Below are 27,665 nucleotides of genomic sequence, written 5' to 3'. Positions count from 1 at the left end.
CCTGACCTCCCTCTCCCAGTCAGCACCACCACCACTTGCCCCAGTTACCCTGTCAGTCCCGGTAGACTTTAGCACCCGGGGGAGCCGGGGAGCTCAGGACCCGCCGCCCGCGGCTGCTGCTGAATCCGCAGTGTTTCTGTTCCGTTGACGGATGCGGTGAACGAGTTAAAATTAATGGATCGATAATTCTCACATCGTGTTTATTTCACTCTCCGCACATTTATATTTACACTGACTTACTCCTGACGCCGGTCCCGGACCCGACCCGTTTACAGACCCGGAGCGGAACCGGAGCAGATTCTCAGCCACTCGTTTTTATATCCAAACCCGAAGAAAGGATAAAGTTTCTCCGTGAATTTATTCCCAGTGAAGGTGTGGAGATGGGACTTGGTCTCCGCGTTGTAAAATGAAACTGTCCCGGACTCGTAACTGAGATAAACTCCCACCCTCCCGGGGATGGGACCGGCAGGGAGACGGGACACAGGGGAGGTGTAAACCCACATCACGTCATCACGCCGCCCGATGATCCAGAATCCGGTCTCCGGACTCAGTGTGACCCATCCCTTCCTCTCCACAGACTCTGCGGCGACTCCCAGACTCCAGCCCCGATTCCCCGTCACCTCCACCTCCACCTCCCAGTAATGTCTCCCCGATGTGAATCCCTCCGATCCCAGCACACAAGCGAAGTATGTGAACCTCTTCCCGGTGTGAGGGAGATCCCTCCAGGTCTCGGTCTGTCTCACACTCTTCCGATCCTCAGACACCTCGAGCCACGGATTCGCCGTTTCCACATCCAGGGTGACAGAGACTGGGGGGAGAAGCAGAGAATTAGAGAGTCCCCGGGATCGGGGGGAGATCGGGGGGTGGGAGACTCGGGCAGCGCGGCCCCGGGATCGGGGGGAGACTCGGGCAGCGCGGCCCCGGGGATCGGGGGGAGATCGGGGGTGGGGGGGAGACTCGGGCAGCGCGGCCCCGGGGATCGGGGGGAGATCGGGGGTGGGGGGGAGACTCGGGCAGCGCGGCCCCGGGGATCGGGGGGAGATCGGGGGTGGGGGGGAGACTCGGGCAGCGCGGCCCCGGGATCGGGGGAAGACTCGGGCAGCGCGGCCCCGGGGATCGGGGGGAGATCGGGGGTGGGGGGGAGACTCGGGCAGCGCGGCCCCGGGATCGGGGGAAGACTCGGGCAGCGCGGCCCCGGGGATCGGGGGGAGATCGGGGGTGGGGGGGAGACTCGGGCAGCGCGACCCCGGGACCGGGGGGAGACTCGGGCAGCGCGGCCCCGGGGATCGGGGGGTGGGAGACTCGGGCAGCGCGGCCCCGGGGACCGGGGGGGAGACTCGGGCAGCGCGGCCCCGGGACCGTGGGGAGAGGCCGCTGGGCCTCAGGCGCAGTTGGATGGGCGACAGGACCCTTTCCCGGGATTTTACCCAAACACAGCGGATGGACAACCGGCATCGTCCCGAGGTTTTTCCTCGACATGGAGAGCGGATTTTCCTCGATCAACAAACACAAAATTCTGGAGAATCTCAGCGGGTCAAGCAGCGTGTGATAAGGGAGATGTACAGTCGCTGTTTCAAGCCGAGACCTTTCCTCGATTGGAAAGAAAGACGGGAGATAGCAGTGGAAACGGGTGTGAGAGAGACCCAGAATATTCAGCCTCTCCTTATAACCCAAACTCTCCAGTCCCAGTAACATCCTTGTAAATCTGTTTTATACCCTCTCAGTTTAATGACATCCTTCCTGTAGAAAGATAACCAGAACTGTACAGGGTGATCAAAATCATAAAGACAAGAAAGTCTGTAGATGCTGGAAATCCAAAGCAACACACACAAAACCTTGGCCCAAATCATCAACTGTTTATTCATATCCATAGATGCTGCCTGACCTGCTGAGTTCCTCCAGCAGTTTGTATGTTACTCTGCTCCAAATGTGGCCTTCCCAATGTCTTGTACACTCATAACGTGACGTCCCAGTTCCTGTACTCAGTATTCTGTCTGATGAAGGCAATCACCTCCTGGTCTCTCTGTTCCACAACACTCTCCAGGGCCCCCGATTGATGTGTAAATCCTGTCCTGGTTTACCTTCCAAAATGCAACACCCTCATCTCTCTGAATTTAAATCAAATTCCATCCAATGGCCCAGAGACCCAATTAATCAAGATCTCGTTGTAATCTTGGATAAACCATGAGCAAGAGGGTTATGTAGTGGATAACACAATACTGTTGCACCTTGGGGCATTGCAGAGTTCAGAGTTCAATTCCAACACCATCTGTAAGGAGTTTGTACTTTCTCCCCGGGACCTCGTGCATTTCCTCCGGGTGCTCCCGATTCATCCCTCAGATTGGGGAGGAGTGGACAGCGAGGAAGACCATCATTACTTGCAGTGGGATCTGGAGCAGCTGGGAAAATGGGCTGAAAAGTGTCAGCTGGAATTTAATGCAGACAAGTGTGAGCTGTTGCTCTTCGGTAGGACCCCAGTGTCGGTCTTTCACAGTGAATGGTCGGGCACTGAGGACTCTGTTCTACAGCAGATCTGGGAACACAGGTCCAGAATACACCGAAAGTGGTGTTACAGGTAGATGGATGTTACGTTGAAGTTGTCTGAGACCTGGGGCCGCCTAATTTGGGATATTGTGTACAGTTTTGGTCACCTACCTACAGGAAGGATGTAAATAAGTTTGCAAGAGTACAGAGAAAATTTCCAGGGATGTAGCTGGGACTGGAGGACCTGAGTCATGAGGAAAGATTGAATAGTTTAGGACTTTATTCCTGTAACATAGAAGACTGAGGGGAGATTTGATAGAGGTATACAAAATTATGAGGGGTATAGATAGGGTAAATGCAAACAGGCTTTTTCCACAGAGGGTGTGTGGGATTACAACCAGAGGTCATGGGTTAAAGGTGAAAGATGAAAAGTTTAAGGGGAACATGAGGGGAAACTGCTTCATTCAGAGGGTTGTGAGAGTGTGGAACCAGCTGCCAGCCCAAGTGGTGCAAGCAAGCTCGATTTAAACATTTAAGTGAAGTTTGGACGGTACATGGATGGTCGGAGTTGGAGGACCATGGTCTCGGTGCAGGTCGATGGGAGCAGGTAGTTTAAATGCTTCAGTATAGACCAGATGGGCTGAAGGGCCTGTGTTGTTAGTTTCTATCACTCTGTAACGCTTGTACAAAGACATAACGGTTTGTAGGTTAAATGGTCATTGTACATTGCCCCGTGATTAGGCTGGTTTTAAATAGTTGGGGTGCTGGGTGGAGCGGGTCGTTGGTCTGGGACGGCCTGTTTCACACTGTCTCTAAATAAATAAATAACCTCTTCACTGTCCATGAAACCACCAAATTTAGAGTCCTTCACAAACCTACTAAACACTTCACCTACATTCTCTCCAAATCATTCATATGAATGATGAAAAACAGTGGACCCAGCACCGATCCCTGCAGAACAACCACTGGTCACAGGACTCCACCCAGACAACTCTGTATCCTATTCCAGATCGTACCGTATCCCATGTGATCTAACTCTCTGCTACCTTGTCCAATCCCTCGCTAAACTCCATGGAGACGATGTCTACTGCACTTTCATCAGCTGTAATTTATTTATTGAGATACAGTACGGAATAGGCCCTTCCGACCCTTTGACCCCCACCACCCAGCAACCCAATTTAATCCGAGCCTGACCATGGAACAAGTTACAATGACATCCATCACCACCCAACAATCCCTGATTTAATCCGAGCCTGACCATGTGACAAGTTACAATGACCCCCACCACCCAGCAACCCCTGATTTAATCCGAGCCTGACCATGGGACAAGTTACAATGACCCCCACCACCCAGCAACCCCTGATTTAATCCGAGCCTGACCATGGGACAAGTTACAATGACCCCCACCACCCAGCAACCCCTGATTTAATCCCAGCCTGACCATGGGACAAGTTACAATGACCAATTAACCTGCCAACCAGTACAGGTTTGGACTGTGCAACTAGAGCACCTGGAAGAAACCCACGTGGTCATGGGAGAACGTACAAACTCCTGACAGGCAGTAACGGGACATGAACCCGGGTCGCTGACAACATAAGGACGTACCTGAATGAGAGAGAGGCTGATACCCTGTCAGAGTCTGCTAAGTTAGCAGACGAGTCTGCTTTAACCCACAAGGTAAAGTTTTTCCCGAGCAAGAGCTACCAAAGGAGTAGCAGGGATAACAAAGATAACCCACCGGCTAAACCAGAGAGTAAACCGGGGACTAGTGATAAAAGTCAGGAGGAAGGGAAGCAGTCAAAAGAAAAATTTCCCAGTTTCAAGTGTTACTTTTGTGGGAAGTCTGGTCATGCGGCATCCAATTGTTTTGCTATGAAAAGGGAAAACAGGACAGAGAGAGAGAGAACCCCAAATGCCTGCATTCAGACGGTTGAAACACCGCTGAAGAAGGAGGGGTCTGACCGAGTTCAAGAGGGATTTGAGAGATTTATTTCAAATGGGTTTGTGTCTGTGAAGGAGGGATCAACTCCGGTTCCAGTGAGAATCTGGAGCGATACTGGAGCTTTTCAGTCACTGATATGAAAGAGTGTTTTGGAGTTCGGTGCTGAGATGGAGATTTGAGAGTCGGGGGCGTTGAGAGTAAGTGTTCAGCACGGACTAGAAGGGCCGAGAAGGCCTGTTTCCGTGCTGTAATTGTTATATGGTGATATGGTGGTGGATATTATCAAAGGTATTGGAAAGGGGACTGAGACCGTGCCTTTGCATAAGATAATTCTGAAATGCGACTTGGTATCTGGACCAGTCACAATAGGGGTGCGATCTGAACTACCGATAGACAATGTTGATCTCTTACTCGGAAATGACCTTGCAGGTGGGCATGTTTACCCAGAAAGTGGTGAAATGCCATCGGTCATTGTAAAGCGTTAGGCTGCAGTCGGTCAACGATCGGAACAATTTTAAAGGATAAAGTGAGAAAGGCTCTGCCCCGATGAAAGCTACAATGATTACTAAGCAACGCAGTGGTTTAATTATTGGGTTTTGGGTTTTTGATCTTCCACATCAAACCGGCACGGTGAAGAGCACACTTGGGAGTGGTCTGTCACTGTATCGAACCCGGCGCTGAAACATTGGTTCTTAAGTGTTTTATATGCTGTTGTGACGGAAAATAACTGGTTCTTTGAGTCTCAACAGTAGAGGCCTGGACACGTACAGTTTTAATACTAAGAAATTTATTTACAAGGGCAAGTCGGGTCAACACAAGCAACTACAATACACAGGAAGCGGTGTGGGGACAGGGTACGGTTACACAAACAAAGAACAAGGGAAAGGCACTACAACAGCTATCCCCCTTGACCTTGGATAGCTGTGGCTCCCTTATCAGGACAAACGATAGACCTTACCAAGCATAAATCAATGCACTTACCTCCAATGTGGTTGCCTGTAAGAGAGGGCGAGCTAAGGGCAAGTCTCACCTTTTAAAGCATGGGGCTGGGCGCAATAATCCAATTAAGGTGACCAATAATTTAGGTGTGCATTGATTAGTTGGGAGGGACCAATGTCTAACCATGTCAGCAACTTCCCTATAATACCACGGGCTCTTAACTTGGGAAGCAGCCTCATGTGTGGCACCTTATCAAAGGCCTTCTGAATCTCCAAATATACAACATCCACTACATCCCCTTTATCTATCCTACTTGTAATCTGCTCAAAGAATTCCAACAGGTTTGTCAGGCAGGATTTTCCCTGAAGGAAACCATGCTGATTTTATACCATCTTGTCCTGTATCACGACGTCCTGTGTCACCATGTGCTCCATCACCTCATCCTTAACAACTGACTCAAACTTCTTCTCAACCACTGAGGTCAGGCTAACTGGTCTATAATTTCCTTTCTGCTGCCTTCCTCCTTTCTTAAAGAATTTTCCACTCCTCTGACACCATGCCAGACTCCAATCATTTTTGAAAGGTCATTTCTAATGCCACCATAATATTTAATGCTACATCTTTCAGAACCCTAGGGTGCAGTTCCTGTGGTCCAGGTGACTTATGTACCTTTAGGTCTTTCAGCTTTTTGAGCCCCTTCTCTCTTGTAATAGTAACTGCACCCACTTCTCTTCCTTCACACACTACATCAGGCATACTGTTAGTGTCTTCCACAGTGAAGACTGATGCAAAATAGTCATTTAGTTCATCCGACATCTCCTTGTCCCCTGTTATTAATTTTCCTGCCTCATTTTCTGGCGGTCTTATATCCACTCTCATTTCTCTTTTATTTTTAACATATGTGAAAAAACTTTTACCATCCACTTTGATATTGTTTGCTAGCTTGCTTTCACATTTCATCTTTTCCTTTCCAATGATTGTTTTAGTTGCTCTGTTTAGGTTTTTAAAAACTTCCCAATCCACTATCATCCCACAAATTTTTGCTTTGTTGTATGTCCTTTCTTTTGCTTTTACAATAGTTTTGACATCCCTTGTCAGTCATGGTTGTACTATTTTACAATTTGTGTAGTTCTTCGTTTTTGGAAGAAATGAAAACATACTCACGTCCTGCAGCTTCATCATTTCCCCAGAAACACACACCATTGCTGCTCTGCTGACATCCCTGCCAGCAGCTCTTTCCAATCTACTTTGGCCAACTCCTGTCTCATACCACTGTAATTTGCCTTACTCCACTGAAATACTGCTACATCAGCCTTTACTTTAGTGGTCACCAACCTTTTTAAGCCCAAGATACCCTACCTCGGCCACAGTCAAAGAAGACATCGACCCCCAGATTGATTAGTTAAACACATGCGCACTGGGGCAGGAGAGACCGGAAGTAAAACCGGGCAACAAGGAAGTAGAAATAATGTATAAACTCTAGGGGTGCACACCCTTTTTTGCACCGCGGACTGGTTTAATATTGACAATATTCTTGCCGACCGGCCGCCGGCGGGGTGGGGGGGGGGGGTGATTAAACACGACCAGAATACAGCGATACTCGAAGCAGGTTCCTTATGTCCAGTCTATTGCACAATTTAGTTTTTGCGGCTCTCGGCACTTAGCTTTTGTCCCACTTGCTCACGTTTTCTCCGCTCAAAAAACTCAGCGGGTTTGTCTTTAAGTGCGGGGTGCTTGGAATCAAGGTACCGAAGCAGTTTTGAGGATTTCACTGCCTCATTAGACAGCCTCCAGGCCCAAACTGCAGCCTCCGCCAGACACCCTGGCCAAATGTGGCTGGTTGTGGGTGGGGTGAGAGGTCAAGGTCAGGGCCGGAGGTCCCCGTGCCGGTTCCAGTCCGGAGAAAGCGACAGAGCGGGGAGAGTGACAGGGTGCCCACCCACCTTGTAGGATCTATCGGCCGACAAAAGTTTGTATCAACAGATCACAGAGAGGTAGCTGCTCTGCTACTTACGGAACCCTGAGCCCGAATTAGATCGTCTGCGAATATTTTAGCACCGGGTTCCCCACGAACATTCGGTGTGGTGAACAGGTTTAGAGGCGGCGCCCACCTCTCCGCGCTCCGGCCAGTACCAACGGCACTTCTCGCCGGCCGCGTGAGGCGAACCAGTGATTCCTGGCGCGAGGGTATCACTGCATTTAGGCGACTGATGACCTCGCATGGGTTCAAGTTGAACAGTGGGCAAGACAGGGAGTGAGGAAAGGTGCAGCTGACTCATATCGTTTCCTCGCGGCCCGGTGGTTGGGGACCACTGAATTACACTGTGTAAACACAAAGTACACTGTAGATACTGTGGTCACATCAACACGTACAAACAAGTTGGATGAACTCAGCAGTCAGCAGGTTGACTGCTCATTTCAACGGACGCTGCCCGACCTGCTGAGTTCATCCAGTGTGTTTGTACGTGTTGAATTACACTGTGTAATGTGGGGGAGCTACACACACGCGTAACTGGGCAGAAAGAACGGAACAAAACCCCGCAACCCAAAAACAATCTTTCAACGGTATTTGTGTATTTATTTTTGAATTTTTTTCAGGATCTACTGGGAAAGTCTCAAAGATCGACCAGTCAATTGTGATCAACGGGTTGGCGACTGCTACTTTACTTTCTCTCTATCAAATTTCAAGTTAAATTCAATCATACTGTGATCACTGGTTCCTCAGGGTTTTTTACCTTCAGCTCCCTAATCGCCTCTGGTTCATTACGTAACAGCCAATCCAGTATAGCTGATCCCCTAGTAGGCTCAATGACAAACTGCTTTAAATGCCATCTCTTAGGGATTCAACAGACTCACTCTTGAGATCCATTATCAACCTGATTTTCCCAATCAACCTGCATGTTAAAATCTCCCATGACTACCAGAACATTGCCCTTTTGACACAGCTTTTCTATTTCCTGTTGTAATCTGTGGTCCACCGCCCAGCTCTGTTGGAGGCCTGTGTATAACTGCCATCAAGGTCTTTTTAACCTTGCTGTTTCTGAACTCAACCCACAAGGATTCAATATCTTCCGATCCTATGTCACATCCTTCTACTGATTTGATGCCATTCTTTACCAGTAGAGCCACACCACCCCCTCTGCCTATCTTCCTATCACTCCGATATAATGTGTAACATTGGACATTCAACTCCCAACTACAACCATCCTTCAGCCACAATTCAGTGACGGCCACAACATCATACCTGGCAATCTGTAATCGTGCAGCAAGATCATCCACTTTATTTCTTACACTACGTGCATTTAGATACAACAGCTTGAATACCGTATTTGCTGTCCTTTCTGATTCTGCATCCCTAAAGTTTTGATACTCAGCCTGTTGGCTGCATCTGAGTTCCATCACCTGCCTGTCCTTCCTGACAGTCTGACTGCAGGCTATCATTACCATTTTTACCATCCGTCCTATCCTGAGTCCCTTCACTCCAGTTCCCAGCCCCCTACCAAATTAGTTTAAACCCTCCCCAATAGCTCCAACAAACCTGCCTGCAAGAATATTGGTCCCCCTCGGGTTCAGGTGCAACCCATCACTTCTGAACAGGTCATACCTCCCCCAGGGGGATCCCAATGATCCAAGAACCTGAAGCCTGCCCCCTGCACCAGCTTCTCAGCCACACATTTACCTGCCAGATCATCGTGTTTCTACCCTCACTGGCACCTGGCACAGGCAGCAATCCAGAAATTAGTACCCAGGTGGTCCTAATCTCTGGATTAGAGAGAGGCAGGAGTGGATATCGGACTGCTGGAAAACAATGCTGGAGAGGTAGTAATGGGGGACAACGAAAGGGTGGATGAACTGAAGACATATTTTGCATCAGTCTTCACTGTGGAAGACACTAGCAGTATGGTGGAAGTTCCAAGTGTCAGGCAACGTGCCGGGCGTGAAATTAGCATTACTAGAGAACAGGTTCTTGGGAAACGGAAAGATCTTTAGGTAGCTGTCACCTGGACTAGATAGTGTACATGCCAGAGTTCAGAAAGAGGTGGCTGAAGAGATCATGGAGGCATTTGTAACGATCCTTCAAGAATCACTAGATTCTTCAATGGTTCTGGAAGACTGGAAAGTTGAAAATGTCACTCCACTGTTCAAGAAGAGAGAGACAATAAAGGAAACTCTCGGCCAGTTAGTCTGACCTCAGTGACTGGGAAGATGGTGAAGTTGATTATTAAGGAGGAGTTATCAGGGAACTTGGAGGCACATGATAAAATAGGCCATGGTTTCCTCAAGGGAAAATCTTGCCTGACAAATCAGTTCGAATTCTTTGAAGAAACAACAAGCCAGATAAACAAAGGAGAATCAGTTGATGTTGTGTACTTGGATTTTCAGGAGGCTTTTGACAAGGTGCCACACATGAGGCTACTTGACAAGCTACGAGCCCACGGTATTACTGGAAGGATCCTAGCATGGACAAAGCCGTGGCTGATTGGCAGGAGGCAAAGAGTGGGAACAAAGGGAGCCTTTACTGGCTGGCTGCCCGTGACTAGTGGTGTTCCACAGGGGTCTGTGTTGGGACCAATTCTTTTTACATTATCTATCAATGATATGGATGATGGAATTAATGGCTTTGTTAAAAAGTGTGCAGACGATATGAAGATAGGTGGAAGGGCAGGTACTTTTGAGGAAGTAGCGAAGCTACAGAAGGATTTAGACAGTTTTGGAGAATGGACAAAGAAATGGCAGAGGAATACAGTGTCGGGAAGTGTATGGTCATGCACTTTGGTAGAAGAAATGTAAGGCTTGACTATTTTCCAAATGGAGAGAAAATATAGAAAAACTGAGGTACAAAGGGACTTGGGAGTCCTTGTGCAGGATTCCCTAAATGTTAATTTGCAGATTGAGTCTGTGGTGGGGAAGGTAAATGTGATTTTAGGATTCATTTCAAGAAGACTAGAACATAAAAGCAAGGTTGTAATGTTGAAGCTTTATAAAGCACTGGTCAGGCCTCATTTGGAGTATTGTGAGCAGGTTTGGACCCTTTATCTTAGAAAGGATGAGCTGAAACTGGACAGAGTTCAAAAGAAGTTCGTGAAAATGATTCCAGGGTTGAATGGCTTGTCGTATGAAGAGCGTTTGATGGTTCTGGGTCCGTATTCACTGGAATTCAGAAGAATGAGGGGTGATCTCATTGAAACCTATTGAATGGTGAAAGGCTTTGATAGAGTGGATATGGAGAGGATGTTTCCTGTGGTGGGAGAGTCTAAGACCAGAGGGGACAGTCTCAAAATGGGGAAAGCATCCTTTTCGGAAGGAGATGTGGAGCAATTTCTTTGGCCAGAGAGTGGTGAATCTGTGGAATTCTTTGCCACAAACTGCTGTAGAGGCCAAGTCTTTATGTACATTTAAGGCAGGTTGATAGATTCTTGATTGGTCAGGGCATGAAGGGATATGGGGAGCTGGCAGGAGATTCGAGCTAAGAGGAAAATTGGATCAGCTACGATGAAGTGGTGGAGCAGACTCAATGGGCCAAATGGCCTAATCCTGCTCCTATATCTTACTCTTATGGTCTATGGTATAATTAAAATGTTTTAAAATAAATTTAGACAAGTACACGGATAGAAAATGTTTAGAGGGATATTGGACAAACACACGGTGATGGGACTTACTCAAGAAGACATCTTCGCCCGGATGGATGAGTTGGGCCATGGGTTCAACATCTACCAAACCCCTTCCCAGATCATCCTCCTGAGGAATCTCACCCTGGAGTCTGTCTGTGAACTGTTGGTGTGACGTCAGTTCAGTGCCACAGAAACAGGCAGATTGGATAAAGGTGGCAGATTTAATTCTTAAATGTAAATTTGTGTCTGTGTCTCTGACTGTCTTTATCACTGTTCACTGTTGTTGTTGTGTGTGTGTGTGTGTGTGTGTGTGTGTGTGTGTGTGTGTGTGTGTGTGTGTGTGTGTGTGTAACTAACAGTGTGTGTGTGTGTGTAACTAACAGTGTGTGTGTGTGTGTGTGTGTGTGTGTGTGTGTGTGTTTGTAACTAACAATGTGCAATGTTGAGGCTCTGACTACACTCTATCAATCATCCTTGTGAATGAGTGTGAGGGAGATGTGCCAGACCAGTTATGCTGTGTGGGCTTCTCCCGTCGTTCACCGAGATCAATGCTGATTGGTGTGTCCGGGTTCAGTCTCAATGTGGTGGTTTGATCACAACAGTGAGACTGGCGAGTCCAGCAGGGGGCAGAGCTGAGTCAATCAGACTGCGGTCACGGACAGGTCAGACAGGGTGAGTGGCTCGAAGGACTGGTGTATTTTTCTGACAATCCCAATTTTAACCCCTTTAATGTCAGTCATTGAATGTTAATTCCAGAGCTACTGTGTTCAGATTCAAACTCATGCATTGGCGTATTTGTCCAGTGCGAATGGGATCAGTGGCAGTGCTTCACATAACAGTGCTGTGTATGGGTTGTATGTTGCCCCCTGTGTTGGTCTGTTCAGGGATTTGACATCTCCAGCTGACCATGTGACTGTGATGCATCCCAACAGGTGGGGTTGGTGCTGGAATTAACTTCAATTCCGACAACAATCGGAGGCACGAGCAGGCCACAGCAACGAGGTTCCTCGCAGGTTGGCGACACTTGTTTAAAAGTACAGAAGGGACAAACGGAGCGGCCATTGTTGGGATTCGGTCAGTGGTGAGAGTAGGAGTGTCAAGCTTCGGCTCGAAGGAGGCTTCAGCTCGAAGGAGGCTTCAGCTTCTGTTAAACTTCCCATTTTCCCTCTTACTACACCTAGTGTAGTAAATGGCTGTTGTGTGTTCTTCATGTTGGAGTCCTGGGAGACCCAGAGTCTCCCAGTGAACACCGTCTGTGTGAAGTGTATCGGGCTGCAGCTGCTTGAAGATTATATTAGGGATCTGGAGCAGCAGCTGGATGACCGGATTGCAGAGAGGAGTGAAGAGATAATTAATCAGAGTTACAGGAAAGTAGTCACCCCAAAGTAGCAGGAGGTCAGTATCTGGGAGTCTGTCAGGAGAAATGGAAATGTGAATAGGCAGTTAGCGCAGTGAAAAGAGGTCCTGAAAAGAGAATTTAGAGAGCTAGGAAGAAAGCTGAGAAGCAGGACCTCCCGGGAAGTAGTTTCTGGATTGTTGCCTGTGCCACGGACCAGTGAGGGTAGAAACAGGATGATTTGGCAAATTAATGCATGGCTGAGAAGCTGGTGCAAGGGGGGCTTCAGGTTCTTGGATCATTGGGATCTCTTCTGGGGAGGTATGACCTGTTCAAAAGTGACAAGTTACACCTGGACCAGAGGGGGACCAATATTCTCGCAGGCAGGTTTGTTAGAGCTGTTGGGGAAGGTTTAAACTAATTAGGCAGGGGGTTGGGAACTGGAGTGATGGGGCTCAGGATGGTAAAAAAAGCAAAGATAGCCTGTAGTCAGACTGTCAGGAAGGGCAGGCAGATGACAGGACAAAATTGCAGCCAGCAGGGTGAGTATCAGTGAATTAGGGATGCAGATCAAAAAGGGTAGAAATGCAGTACTCAGTGTTATCTCTCAATGCATGGAGGATAAGAAATAAGGTGGATGATCTTGTTGCACTATTATAGATTGTCAAGTATGAAGTTGTGGCCATCACTGAATTGTGGCTGAAGGATGGTTGTAGTTGGGATCTGAATGTCCAAGGTTACATGTTATATCGGAGTGATAGGAAGGTAGACAGAGGTGGTGGTGTGGCTCTACTGGTAAAGAATGACATCAAATCAGTAGAAGGATGTGACATTAGAAATGTCAGATGTTGAATCCTTGTGGGTTGAGTTAAGAAAACCATCAGTACGTTAATGAGGTAATAGGTGAGAGCTTAAAGTGTGACAACACCAACCGTTCTGGAGTTTTATTAAATCTATAAGGCAAGAAGTTTGTGGAATTTCTTCTCTCTCACCGGGGGCCGCATTGTATCTCTTGCTGCAGACAAAGCACAAACACTTAACCAGTAGTTTTGCTCTGTGTTTACAAAGGAAATTTTGAATGAACACCCCACTTTACTCCCCCGCAATACCCCAGACTTGGCAGATCTCATTATAACTGTAACAGGCGTTAAGAAGCCTCTCGGTGAATTACAGCCCAAGAAAGCACCAGGACCTGATCAAATACCAGCCATGATTCTGAAGAGTTGTGCTTCCAGTCTAGCTCCCGTTTTGCAAAAGATATTCCAGAAGTCTATTGATACTGAGACATTACCAGACGATTTGTTGAAAGCGAATATCGTTCCAATTTATAAGAAGGGTGAGCGCATAAATCTGGGAAATTACAGACCAGTTTCACTCACTTCCATCCCTTGTAAAATTCTTGAACAAATTATTCACCGTCACATTATGGACCATCTAGACAGACACAATATTCTTCCTCACCACCAACATGGGTTCCGACAGGGCAGATCTTGTGACACACAACTTGTCGGGTTGATCAATGACTTAGCAAAGATCCTTGACAATAGAAGCCAAGAAGACTTGATCATACTCGACTTCAGTAAGGCATCAGACACGGTTCCCCACCAGAGATTGCTAAGTAAGCTTGAACACGTGAGCATTAACAACAGCCTTCTACATTGGTTAAACATGTTCCTTACCAACAGACAGCAAAGTGTGCTTCTCGAGGGGGCAGAGTCCCCTGAATCTCCAGTAACACCTGGAGTGCCCCAGGGGACCGTTTTGGCACCCTTACTTTTTCTCATTTACATCAACGACTTGTCAAATATAGTCAAGTCCAAAATCAGACTCTTTGCAGATGACTGCATAATCTACCGTGAGATTAAAAAATGACCAAGATGCTCAGCTGCTGCAAAACGATGTTGATTCATTATGTCAATGGGAGTCTCCATGGCAAATGTCCTTCAACTATGCATGTCAGTCACAAAGTTAAACCAATCAACATGACATACATCAGTGGAGAGATTCTTGAAACAGTCACCCACCACCCATATCTTGGTGTTGAAATTAGCAAGGATCTTAACTGGACATGCCACATCAATCAGATTACAGCCAAAGCAAACAAAATGCTGGGTATCCTATGATGAAACCTCCACCCATGTAGTGAATCCATCGAGGACACGGCATACAACACACTCGTCCGTCCAAAGCTTGAGTATTGCACGGCCAAATGGGATCCCCATCAAGCTAACAATAAGAAGTCCATCGAAAAAATCCAACGCCGCACTGCTCACTTTGTGTTAAACGATTACAGCAGGAAATCCAGTGTCACCAACATGCTGTCTAACCTTCAATGGGAACCACTTGAAAACCGACATATTAAACTACTGTTAATTTTCATTTTCAAAGAAGTTCACAACATCACTCCATCAAACATCCAAATTCGTCACAGGGTCAGTTCAACTCGACACCAAACTGGACCTGACATACTGGAAACCCTTTCATTCAACAAGATTTGCTACCAGTACTCCCTCTACCCAAGATCAACAAGAGAGTGGAATCTTCTGCTGCCAGACCTGCTCAATATTTCTGGCATTAATATTTTTAAAGATAGACTCAATCAAATCAATTTAGGGGATCTAGTCAAAAAAGGTCACTTTACAACTTAACTCCCATGCCGTTCACACCGACTGCGCGTTATAACAGCCGTCCGGCAGTGCTTGCGCAGTACCAAGCAGAAGCAGAAAATGCAACGGTATATACAGGCCTCCCAATAGTAGCTGAGATGTGGACCACAGACTCCAAGAGCATAGGAGAGAATTCAAAATGCAGAGATGCAAAGGGACTTGGGAGTCCTTGTGCAGAATACCCTAAAGGTTAACCACTAGGTTGAGTCGGTTGTGAAGAAGGCAAATGCAATATTGGCATGCATTTCTGGAGGTATAGAATATAAGAACAGGGATGTGATGTTGAGCACTCATGAGACCACTCTTGGAATATAGTGAGCAATTTTGGGCTCCTTATTTTAGAAAGGGTTAAGAGAAGATTCATGAGTATGATTCCAGAAATGAAAGGGTTACCGTATGAGGAACATCTGGCAGTTCTTCAGCTGTATTCCCTGGAGTTCAGGAGAGGGAAGATCTCATAGAAATATTTCAAATGTTAAAATTCTGAACAGATTAGATATGGCAAAGTTATTTCCCATGGTAGGGGATTCTAGGACAAGAGGGCACAACTTCAAGATTAAAGGACGTCCTTTTACAACAGAGATGCAGAGAAATTACTTTCATGGGATGGTGGTAAATCTGTGGAATTTGTTGTCACGAGTGGAAGTGGAAGCCAAGTCATTGGGTGTGTTTAAGGCAGAGATAGATAGGTTCTTTATCAGCCAGGACATCAAAGGGTATGGGGTGAAGGCAGGGGAGTGGGGATGACTGGAAGAATTGGATCAGCCCATGATTGAATAGCAGAGAAGACTCGATGGGCCGAATGGCCTACTTCTGCTCCTACATCTTATGGAAAATGGTTAAGGAACCATTGTAGAGTGCCCCTGTGGCCATCCCCCTCAACAACAGTTATATCATTTTGGATACTGTTGGGGGTGTTGACCGAACAGAGGAGAGCCATGGTGGTGGGACTCTGGCACTGAGTCTGGTTCTGTGACCATAAAGCATAGGAGCAGAGTTATGCTGTTCAGCCCAGCGTGTCTGCTCCACCGTTCCATCATGGCTGATCCTGGATCTCACTCCATGACAAACACGTGCCTTCTCGCCAGACCCTTCGATGCCCTGACCGATCAGGAAACTATCAACTTCCACCTTAAATATACACATGGACTTGGCCTCCACCACAGTCTGTGGCAGAGCATTCCACAGATTTGCCACTCTCAGCCCAAAAGAATTCCTACTTACCTCTCTTCTATCGTGTCGCCCCTCAATTTTGAAGCTATGCTCTATAGTTCTGAATACTCTCACCATAGAGAACATCCTCTCCACATCGACCCTCTCTTGCCGTTTCAGGATTTGGGTGTATTTAGGACAAAGATAGATAGGTTCTTGATTACCCAGGGCATCAAAGGGTATGGGGTGAAAGCAGGGGAGTGGGGATGACTGGAAGAATTGGATCAGCCCATGATTGAATAGCGGAACAGACTCGAAGGCCCAAATGGCCTACTTCTGCTCCTATATCATTTGGTCTAATATGGAAAAGGCGTGTCAAAAGGGTAATGTTATGATAGTCATGGGAGATTTTAACATACAGATCCATTGGGAAAATCAGGTCGGAAATGGATCTCAAGAGAGTGAGTGTTGAATGCCTAAGCGATGGCTTTTTAGAGCAGTTTGTCGTTGAGCTTACTAGGAGATCAGCTATACTGGATTTGGTGTTATGTAATGAACCAGAGGCAATTAGGGTGCTTAAGGTAAAAGAAACCCGAGGACGCAGAGATCACAAAATGATTGAGTTCAACTTGAAATTCAATAGGGAGAAAGTAAAGTCTGACAGAAGTATTACAGTGGAGTAAAGGAAATTACAGTGGTACGAGAAAGGAGTTGCCAAAATAATTTGGAAGGAGATGCTGGCGGGGATGACAGCAGAGCAGCAATGGAGTGAGTTTCGGGGAAAAATGAGAAGGTGCAGGATGGATGTACTCCAAAAACAAAGGAATACTCAAATGGTAAAATAGCACAAGGGAAGTCAAAACTAATGTAAAACCAAAAGAGAGGGCATACAACAAAGCAAAAAATAGTGGGAAGAGATGATTGAGAAGTTTTTAAAACTCTACAGAGAGCAACTGAAAGAATCATTAGCAGGGAAAAGATGAAATATGAAAGCAATCCAGCAGACGATATCAAAGTGGATAGTAAAAGCTTTTTCAAATATGTGAAAATAAAAGAGAGATGAGAATGGATGTAGGATAGCTAGAAAATGATGCCGGAGAAATAATAACAAGGGACAAGGAGGTGGCAGATGAACTAAGTGAGTGCAGTTAATTTTCCAAGGGAGAAGGTGCTCAAATAACTGAAAGACCTAAGGTTACATAAATCACTCAGACCAGATGAACTACACTCGGGGTCTGAAAGAGATAGTGGTACAGATTGTGCAGCCATTAGTAATGATCTTTCAAAAATCATTTGACTCTTGCATGGTGCCAGACGACTGGAATATTGAAAATGTCACTCCACTCTTTAAGAAAGGAGGGAGGCAGCAGAGAGGGAATTATGACCAGTTAGCCTAACTTCAGTGGTTGGGAAGATGTTGAGTCAATTGTTAAAGATGAGGTGATGGAGTACTTGGTGACACAGGACAAGCTATGACAAATTCAGCATGGTTTCCTTAAGCAAAAATCTTGACCGATGAACCTGTTGGAATTCTTTGTGAAGATTCGGCGTAAGATAAAGGGGATGTTGTATATATGGATTTTCAGAAGGCCTTTGACAAGTTGCCACATGAGGCTACTTACCAAGTTAAGAGCCCATGGTATTACAGGAAAGTTACTGGCATGTTTAGAGCCTTGGCTGATTGGTAGGAGGCAGTGAGTGAGAATAAAATTATCACATCCTGGTTAGTTGTCAGTAATTGGTGGTGTATGCAGGGGTTGGTGTTGGGACCACTTCAATTTATGCTGTATATAAATGACTTAGATGATGCAATGGATGGCTTTGTTGCTAAGTTTGCAGCTGATGCAAAGATTGGTGGAGGGGCAGGTAGTGTTGAGAAAACAGATAGGCTTCAGAAAGACTTAGACAGATTAGGAGAATGGGCAAGAAAGCAGCAAATGAAACACCATGTTGGAAAATGCATGATCATGCACTTTGGTAGTAGAAATAGATCTGCAGACTGTATTCTAAGAGGGGAGAAAATTCAAAAATCTGAGATGCAATGAGACTTGGGAGTCTTTGTGCAGAACACCCTAAAGGTTAAGTTGCAGACTGAGTCAGTGGTGAGGAGGGCAAATGTAATGTTAGCATTTGATTTAAGAGGTCTAGAAGACAAGAGCAGGGATGTGATGCTGACACTTTATAAGGCACTGGTGAGGCTTCACCTTGAGTGTTATGAACAGCTTTGGGCTCCTCATCTAAGAAAAGATGTGCTGGGATTGGAGAGGGTTCAAAGGAGGTTCACAATGACGATTCTGGGAATGAAATGTTTGTCATACAAGGAATATTTGACATTTCTGTGTCTGTACTCTCTGGAATTCAGAAGGATGAGGGGGAATGTCATTGAAACCTTTCGAATGCTGAAATGCCTAGACAGAGTAGATGTAGAAAGGATGTTCCTCATGGTGGGGAATCTAGGACAAGAGGGCACAGCCTCAGGATAGAGGAAAATCCATTTAAACAGAGATGCAGAGAAACTTCTTTAGCCAGATGTTGGTGAATTTAGGGAATTTATCACCACAGGCAGCAGTAGAGGCCAGGTCATTGGGTGTACTTCAGGCAGAGCTTGATAGATTTCTGATTGGACATGGCATCAAAGGTTACAGGGAGCAGGCCGGGGAGAGGGGCTAAGGAGGGGAAGAAAGGAACAGCCATGATTAAATGGCAGAGAAACTCAATGGGCCAAAGAGACTAATTCTACTCCTGAGTCTTATTGTCTATAGTTTCCCTTCAGCCTATAATTACAGCCATATTTTGCATCTGATTATAAATTTGTTGTGTCTCATAAACAAGGACAAATGAATCTTATGTCTTACCTTGTTTAATGCCGCTAATCACTTCTTCCGATGCTATGTTGAGCAAATAGGGGTGATCGAATTTTTCAACCAATAGGGCACCATCTGTCACTGACAATGTCTGGGTATCCTCACTAATCCTGTAAATATTACACAGTTGGTTATAAAGTAAGCATCAGTAATATTTGAACTATTTTACAAATCCATACAAAGTTTTCATAAGGACCACATCCTACCTCCTCTTCCGACGAGCTTCCTCCTGAAAGAAATCAAACACAGATCTCAATTGACTGAGACTGACTGTCGGCATCCCGACAGCAGGAATCTGAGACAAGTTATTAAAAACTGCTGAAAATTCCCCCTGACAGAAACAGAGAAAGAGGGACATAAAACCATGGGAGACAGTACAAGGAATGATTATGAGAATTATACCATAACTGAGAGAAGGAACTTACAGGAGAGACTGGACAGGTTGTCTGTTTTTATCTGGACATGATGTCAAGGAGGATCAGATGGAGAATTTAAGATTCTGAATGAATTTGATCAAAAATATTTCTGCTTGTGTGGAGAGCATAAGTCAAAGATAAAACATCAGTTGGTCGTTAATAAATGCCACAAGAAATGTTGTGAAAATAATGTGGAACTCACTGCCACAGGAGTGGCTGAAGTGGAACAGCAGAGATTGAATGTAATGGGGAAGCTGGATAAACACATGAGGGACCATGGAGTCGGGGACACTGTTACTGGGTGTGGTGAGTAGGTGGGAGGAGGCTTGTGCACCAGGGAAACTGATAGGAGAGAATGGACTGAAAGTCCTGTCTCTGATGAAAATGGGATATAATCTGATGAAGAATATTTCTGAAAAACAAAAGACAGTGCAAAATTCTCCAAAACACTGAACCTGATACAAACCAGATATAGATGGTAAATCCAATGTGTAGGTCACATTCCGGAATTCAACCTCAGTTCCCACTGATCAACAGAGAGAGACTCACACCCACTGCACCAGACACACTCACAGTCTGTTAGTGTAATGGGATGTTACTCTGAGTCTCAGGGGATATTATACGTGGGAATCACAGAAGCGATTACTGGCTCAGTGCTATGATTACAGTAACTCATTCCCCAGAAGGGTGCAGACAGTCCTGTGATGTACAGATGTTGTGAGAGGCCAGTTTGGAGACAACAACTCTGAACAGTCAAAACATCTGACTGGTTTCAATCAGTTTACAACTCCAGTATCTGTAAATCCCACACTGAGTTAAAATACATCATTTTGTGCCTATGTACTTTTACAGGACCAAACTGAAATCTCTCACCATGAGGAATATGATATTGTCTTGTTGATCCATCTGTTCCCGTAACTTTGAGATTTCTTCGTAGATGGAATTTAAATTCTCTTGAATCTCCTGAAGATTTTTCTCCATTGGATTTAGAATTCTCTCCTCTTCTTCCCTGACATCTCGGAGTGCACGTTGCTCTTTCTCAGTGATAATCCGGCGCAGTTCATCAAACTGGGATGTGATGTGGGACTGAACGTTTTGTGACTGTTCCTGTCGAAGGAAAGGAGAGGCTAGTTTATTATTTGGCCCTGATGTATTTCCTTATGATATGGAAGGGTCTGTCCAGCCCATTATCATCCAAGAGGACCACAACCTTGCCGTTGGGTTTAGATAGATAGATAGATAGATACTTTATTCATCCCCATGGGGAAATTCAACTTTTTTTTCCAATGTCCCATACACTTGTTGTAGCAAAACTAATTACATGCAATACTTAACTCAGTAAAAAAATGTGATATGCATCTAAATCACTATCTCAAAAAGCATTAATAATAGCTTTTAAAAAGTTCTTAAGTCCTGGCGGTTGAATTGTAAAGCCTAATGGCATTGGGGAGTATTGACCTCTTCATCCTGTCTGAGGAGCATTGCATCGATAGTAACCTGTCGCTGAAACTGCTTCTCTGTCTCTGGATGGTGCTATGTAGAGGATGTTCAGAGTTTTCCATAATTGACCTTGTGTGCCTCAATGGCCCAAAGAACTCCGTTGGCTGGAATGTGGGCTTTATGCTTTGACTCTTGGTAGGGTCACCCATGCCAAACAGATCAAAGGTAGGGGCCAGAGTAAGAGTGGTCCACTGGTCCTCCAGGTTCATGGGTTCAGCTCAGGGCTAACAATACTGACTGGTAAAACAAAACTGTTACGGAAACAATGAAGAGTCTTTCTACATCTGAGTGCCATGTTATTCCCGAGTCTCCACTCAGGACCTGCATGACTGACAGTAGTGAAAACCGAGAAGTAGCTACTGACATGTTGAATGAAGACATGAACACTGCCGGAGATGGAGGACCTTCATTGCTGTTCCAAACACCAGTGGATTGTCGGCTAAAAGAAGGTACCGGTTACTGAGAGAACGTGCAAACTCCACGCAGACAGCACTGGAGGTCAGGATCGATCCCAGGTTACTGATTTGATCATTCTGACCCAATCTGAACTTGAATTTTCCTACTGAACAAAAAATCTTTTATCCAATTAAAAACTCTTCCACCAACCCCCCATCTCGTGCAGTTTGTGCATCATGTCATGGGCTTTTTCTATGTCAAAAAACACTGCAACTACTGACTCTATTTGCCCGAGCCTTTCTTATTTCAGTCTCTAACCTTATCACTGAGTCTATGGAATTCCTTCCTTTCCTAAAACCACTCTGATAACTTGCCAGCATTCCTCTCTTCTCAAGATCATATGATAACTTTTCTGTTATCATATTTTCCATTATCTTGCATATATTTGACGTTAATGCTGTTGGCCTGTAGCTAGTGTGTTTTGACGGATCTTTGCCAGGTTTCCTTATTGGAATTACTACTGCTTCTTTCCACGCACTTGGTAATCTTACCTCCTCCCACAATCTGTTGTAAAGATGCAGCAACTTCAAGAGCGCTCCTTAGCCTAGATCTTTTTTAGCATAACATAGGTACACCTCAGGGTAGTGTGATTAGTCTGATACTTTTCATCATTATGTCTTCATAGAGGTACCAGTGGATATAGGTAGGTCACTGTTTGCGGACGATGGGGCCTTGTGGAAAAGAGTTAGGAACATGGAGCATATAATCAGGAAGCTACAAGGAACAATTGATGACGTGGTGGAGTGGAGTTATGATTGGGGTTGCCCCCTAACTCTCAACTCACGTCCTCTTGTATGAATCTCCCCTATTCTCAATGGAAAAAGCCTATCAACATCAACTCTATCTAGCCCCCTCATAATTTTTAAATACCTCTATCAAGTCCCCCCTCAACCTTCTACATTCCAAAGAATAAAGTCCTAACTTGGTCAACCTTTCTCTGCAACATAGGTGTTGAAACCCAGGTAACATTCTAGTAAATCTCCTCTGTATTCTCTCTATTTAGTTGATATCTTTCCTATAATTCGGTGACCAGAACTGTACACAATACTCCAAATTTGGCCTCACCAATCCCTTGTACAATTTTAACATTACATCCCAACTCCTATACTCAATGCTCTGATTTATAAAGGCCAGCATACCAAAAACTTTCTTCACCACCCTATCCACATGAGATTCCACCTTCAGGGAACTATGCACCATTATTCCTAGATCACTCTGTTCTACTGCATTCCTCAATGCCCTACCATTTACCATGTATGTCCTATTTTGATTATTCCTACCAAAATGTAGCACCTCACACTTATCAGCATTAAACTCCATCTGCCATCGTTCAGCCCACTCTTTTAACTGGCCTAAATCTCTCTGCAACCTTTGAAAATCTACTTCATTATCCACAACACCATATCATCTGCACACTTACTAATCCAATTTACCACCCTATCATCCAGATCATTAATGTATATGACAAACAACATTGGACCTAGTACAGATCCCTGAGGCATACCACTAGTCACCGGCCTCCAACCTGACAAACAGTTATCCACCACTACTCTCTGGCATCTCCCATTCAGCCACTGTTAAATCCATTTTACTACTTCAATATTAACACCTAAAGATTGAATCTTCCTAACTAACCTTCCGTGCGGAACCTTGTCAAAGGCCTTACTGAAGTCCATATAGGCAATGTCTGCTTTACCCTCGTCAATTTTCCAAGTAACCTCTTCAAAAAATTTAATAAGATTTGTCAAACATGACCTTCCACGCACAAATTCATGTTGACTGTTCCTAATCTGACCCTGTCTATCCAGATAATTATATATAGCATCTCCAAGAATACTTCCCACCACTGACGTCAAACTTACAGGCCTATAATTGCTAGATTTACTCTTAGAACCCTTTTTAAACAATGGAACCACATGAGCAATACGCCAATCCTCCAGCACCATCCCCGTTTCTAACGACAAAATATTTCTGTCAGAGCCCCTGCTATTTCTACACTAACTTCCCTCAAGGTCTTAAGGAATATCCTGTCAGGACCCGGAGATTTATCCACTTTTATATTCCTTAAAAGCGTCAGCACTTTAATTGTCATAGTTTCCATAGCTTCCCTGCTTATTTCCTTTACCTTATGCAATTCAATATCCTTCTCCTTTGTGAATACCGAAGAAAAGAAATTATTCAAAATCTCCCCCATCTCTTTTGGCTCCACACATAGCTGTCCACTCTGATTCTCTAAGGGACCAATTTTATCCCTCACTATCCTTTTGCTATTAATATAGCTGTAGAAACCCTTTAGATTTACTTTCACCTTACTTGCCAAAGCAACCTCATATCTTTTAGCTTTTCTAATTTCTTAAGATTTTTTTTACATTCTTTATATTCCTCGAGCACCTCATTTACTCCATGCTGCCTATATTTATTGTAGATCTTTCTCTTTTTCCGAACCAAGTTTCCAATATCCCTTGAAAACCATGGCTCTCTCAAACTTCTAACCTTTCCTTTCAACCAAACAGATTCTGTACCCTCAAAATTTCACCTTTAAATGACCTCCATTTCTCTATTACATCCTTCCCATAAAACAAATTGTCCCAATCCACTCCTTCTAAATCCTTTCGCATCTCCTCAAAGTTAGCCTTTCTCCAATTAAAAATCTCAACCCTGGGTCCAGTCCTATCCTTCTCCATAATTATATTGAAACTAATGGCATTGTGATCACTGGACCCGAAGTGCTCCCCAACACATACCTCCGTCACCTCACCTATCTCATTCCCTAACAGGAGATCCAACACTGCCCCTTCTCTATTCGGTACCTCTATGTATTGCTGCAAAAAACTATCCTGCACACATTTTACAAACTCCAAACCATCCAGCCCTTTTACAGTATGGGCATCTCAGTCTATGTGTGGAATATTAAAATCTCCCACAATCACAACCCAGTGCTTACTACAAATATCTGCTATCTCCTTACAAATTTGCTCCTCCAATTCTTGCTCCCCATTAGGTGGTCTATAGAACACCCCTATAAGTGTTACTACACCTTTCCCATTCCTCAATTTCACCCAAATGGTCTCCCTAGACGAGCCCTCTAATCTATCTTGCCAGAGCACAGCTGTAATATTTTCACTGACAAGCAATGTATCACCTCCCCCTGTTGTCCCTCCGATTCTATCACACCTGAAGCAATGAAATCTGGGAATATTTAGTTTCCAATCACACCCCTCCTGCGACCATGTTTCACTAATAGCTACAACATCATATTTCCAGGTATCAATCCATGCTCTAAGCTCATCCTCCTTTCTTACAATGCTCCTAGCATTAAAATAAATGCATTTAAGAAATTCTCCACCTCTTCCTCTCTAGTTATCTCTGACAGTGCAAACAACTTTACTATCTTCTTTTTCTTCCTTCTCCCATACATCTGTTCCTGCACTCTGGTTCCCCTCCCCCCCCCCCCTCTTGTATCTAGTTTAAATCCACTGGAGCCTCTCTAGCAAACCTACCTGCAAGAATATTTGTTTCCCCTCCAGTTCAGATGTAAACTGTCCCACCTTCCCTGGAAAACTGCCCAATTATCTATAAATCTGAAGCCCTCCCTCCTGTACCATGTCTTCAGCCACATGTTGATCTGCACTATCTTACTATTTCCAAACCCACCTGCACGTGGCACTGGTAGCAATCCTGAGATTGCTCTCCTGGAGTTCCTGTCCTTTAACTTGGTGCTGAACTCCCTAAACTCACCTTTCAGGACCTCCTCACTCTTCCTACCCACGTCATTGGTCCCTCCATGGACCACGTCATCCGGCTGTTCAACCTCCCTCTTGAGAATATTGAGAAGTCGATCAAAGATGTCGCACACCCTGGCACCAGGGAGGCAACAGACCATCCGGGATTCTCGATCTCTTCCACAGAACCTCCTAACTGTCCCCCTAACTATTGAATCCCCTATCACTACTGCTCTCCTCTTTTCCCTCCCTCCCTTCTGAGCTGAGGGTCCAGTCTCGGTGCCAGAGACGCAACCACTGCAACTTGTCCCTGGTAGATCATCCCCACCAACAGAATCCAAAACAGTATACTTATTGTTGATGGGAACGGCCACAGGGGTGCTCTGTTCATTCTGTCTATTCCCCTTCCCTCTCCTGACAGTCACTCAGCTACCTGTCTCCTGACTCTTAGGGTTGACTATCTCCCTGTAACTCCTGTTTTTTTTTTCTGCCAAATGATCGGAAGTTCATCCAGCTCCAGCTCCAGTTCCCTAACATGGTTTGTCAGGAGCTGCAGCTGGATGCACCTTTTGCAGGTGTAGTCATCAGGGACAGCTGAGCTCGCCCTGACTTCCCACATACTGCAAACGGAGCACTCAACTGCCCTAACTGCTGCCTCCATTACCTACTCCTAAGCTAATTAGATTAATTAAAGGAGCTTACTCGGCCTTACCTCACCTGGAGTGAAGCTCGTACTCAGCCTCTGCTCGCTTTTTAAATTCCCCCGCTGATCTCAGAGACCGACTTTCACGCGCTTGCGCAGTCGTGCCCTGTTCAACCTCCCCTTTGCCTGTTCTCGTCGAACCCTGATTGAGCCAAAGCCAAAGCCCAAACTGATATGCTCAGATTCATCCTCAGTTCTAGCAAGTTTAAAGTCTTCTCACTCAAACAGCCGGCAAGATGTACTTTATGAAGTCCTTCAGTCAGTCACAAGAGTTACAAATCAGGGAGGTCAGGTTAAATTTCTACGGGTTCCAGCTCATGTAGGGGTGAAGGGGAATGAGAAGGTGGATGAGTTGGCAAAGAGAGCATTAAAGAAAGAAAATATAGAAATGCACATTAGTATCAGCAAAGCAGAGGCTAAGTGTGTAATCTGGGGGAAAAATCATCCAAATGTGGCAAGGAAGATGAGACAGAGGGGGAAAGGGAGGCATTTATATCAAATACAAAAGAGTGTTACAAGTACTAGGGTAGGCAGTGGATACAGAAGAGAGGAAACTGTGGACTAGGTTAAGGTTGGGGCACTGTGCACTAAACAAAACATTGTAAATGATAGGGAAACACCAGACAGGTTTGTGTGAGGAATGTCAGGAAGAGGAGCCAGTAGAACATGTAATTCTGAGTTGCAGGAAGTTTAGGATACAGAGAGAGATGATGACAATTAATCTAAGGGAATTGGGGGTGCAGGAATTCACATTAAAAGGGTTACTGGGCATGGGTGAGAGGGTACAGGTCTGGGTACTTTTAGCTTTCTTAAGGGATACAGGGGTTTTTTTTATAGGATTATGATGGATAAGCAGGAATAGGGTACTAGGATGGCCAAATAAGGAAGGATAAAGTGTAGTTTAGAGTGTGTGTGTGTGTGTGTGTGTGTGTGTGTGTGTGTGTGTGTGTGTGTGTGTGTATGAGAGAGAGAGAGAGAGCGAGAGAGAGAGAGAGAGAGAGAGAGAGAGAGAGAGAGAGAGAGAGAGAGAGAGAGAGAGAGAGAGAGAGAGAGAGAGAGAGAGAGAGAGAAAGAGAGAGAGAAGGCATTTCAACTGTTAAGTCTATCGTCTGATCCGCACTCCAGAGCAGAAGGTGGCGGTAATGCACCATTAAGCTGGGTGACAACCGCCGAAGAGAAGAAGATCATCCCAGGTTACTGGAGCTGCGATACTCTGCTATTCTTCATTAAAGGGATCAAGACTGCACAAGGATATTGGAAATTCTGCTCACGAGCCTCACCCGAACTCCAGAAATCTTCTCTTTCTGTTCCTGCTTAATTTCCTGGAAGTCTGCTTGTCTTTTTATGAGAGAGTCCAAGGAAGATTTAACCCGATCCTGGGAATTAAAGGAGGAATGGATTAGACAAAAAAAAGACACAACATAAACAGACGATCGAAAGCGGGTTATTTTTACCTGGTAAATGTTAACGGCTTCTTTAATCGGCATAAAGTTGTGAGACTTGTGTTCCAGTGCATCTCTACAGATCAGACAGATCAGTTTCCTGTCCGTCTCACAAAACAGCTTCAGTTCTTCCTCATGTTCCTCGCAGAAACGTTTACTTTCCTTCCCTTTCGGCTTCAGGTGGTGCAGTTTTCGAGCTTTTTCAGCCAGTCTTGCTAACACCCAACTGGCCCTGAGGGTGCGGTCTGCAAACTCCTCTCTACATTCCGGGCAGGAGTTTCTCTCCTCCCTTTCCCAACACCGTGTGATACAGGAGCGGCAGAAGTTGTGACCACACTCCAGTGACACCGGATCGGTGAAGAAATCCAGGCAGATGGGACAAATTGCCTCCTCGGTCCAACTCTCGACCTGTCCTTTCGAAGCCATGTTAA

General features: G+C 45.4%; 1 protein-coding gene across 1 annotated transcript; it reads right to left on the bottom strand.

Moving 5' to 3' along the window:
* Positions 1 to 186: 186 nt before the first annotated feature.
* On the bottom strand, positions 187 to 27,665 carry LOC140738231 (zinc-binding protein A33-like). Its single transcript, XM_073065360.1, has 6 exons — positions 27,247 to 27,665; positions 27,073 to 27,168; positions 20,285 to 20,518; positions 19,202 to 19,224; positions 18,987 to 19,105; positions 187 to 808 (listed from the first exon to the last, which is right to left on the bottom strand). The coding sequence occupies exons 1-6, from the start codon at positions 27,658 to 27,660 to the stop codon at positions 270 to 272; spliced, it is 1,425 nt and encodes a 474-aa protein (XP_072921461.1). The 5' UTR covers positions 27,661 to 27,665; the 3' UTR covers positions 187 to 269.

This window comes from Hemitrygon akajei, chromosome 2, assembly GCF_048418815.1.
Source record: "Hemitrygon akajei chromosome 2, sHemAka1.3, whole genome shotgun sequence".
Classification (NCBI taxonomy): Eukaryota; Metazoa; Chordata; class Chondrichthyes; order Myliobatiformes; family Dasyatidae; genus Hemitrygon; species Hemitrygon akajei.
This window is presented reverse-complemented; position numbering and strand designations above follow the sequence as displayed.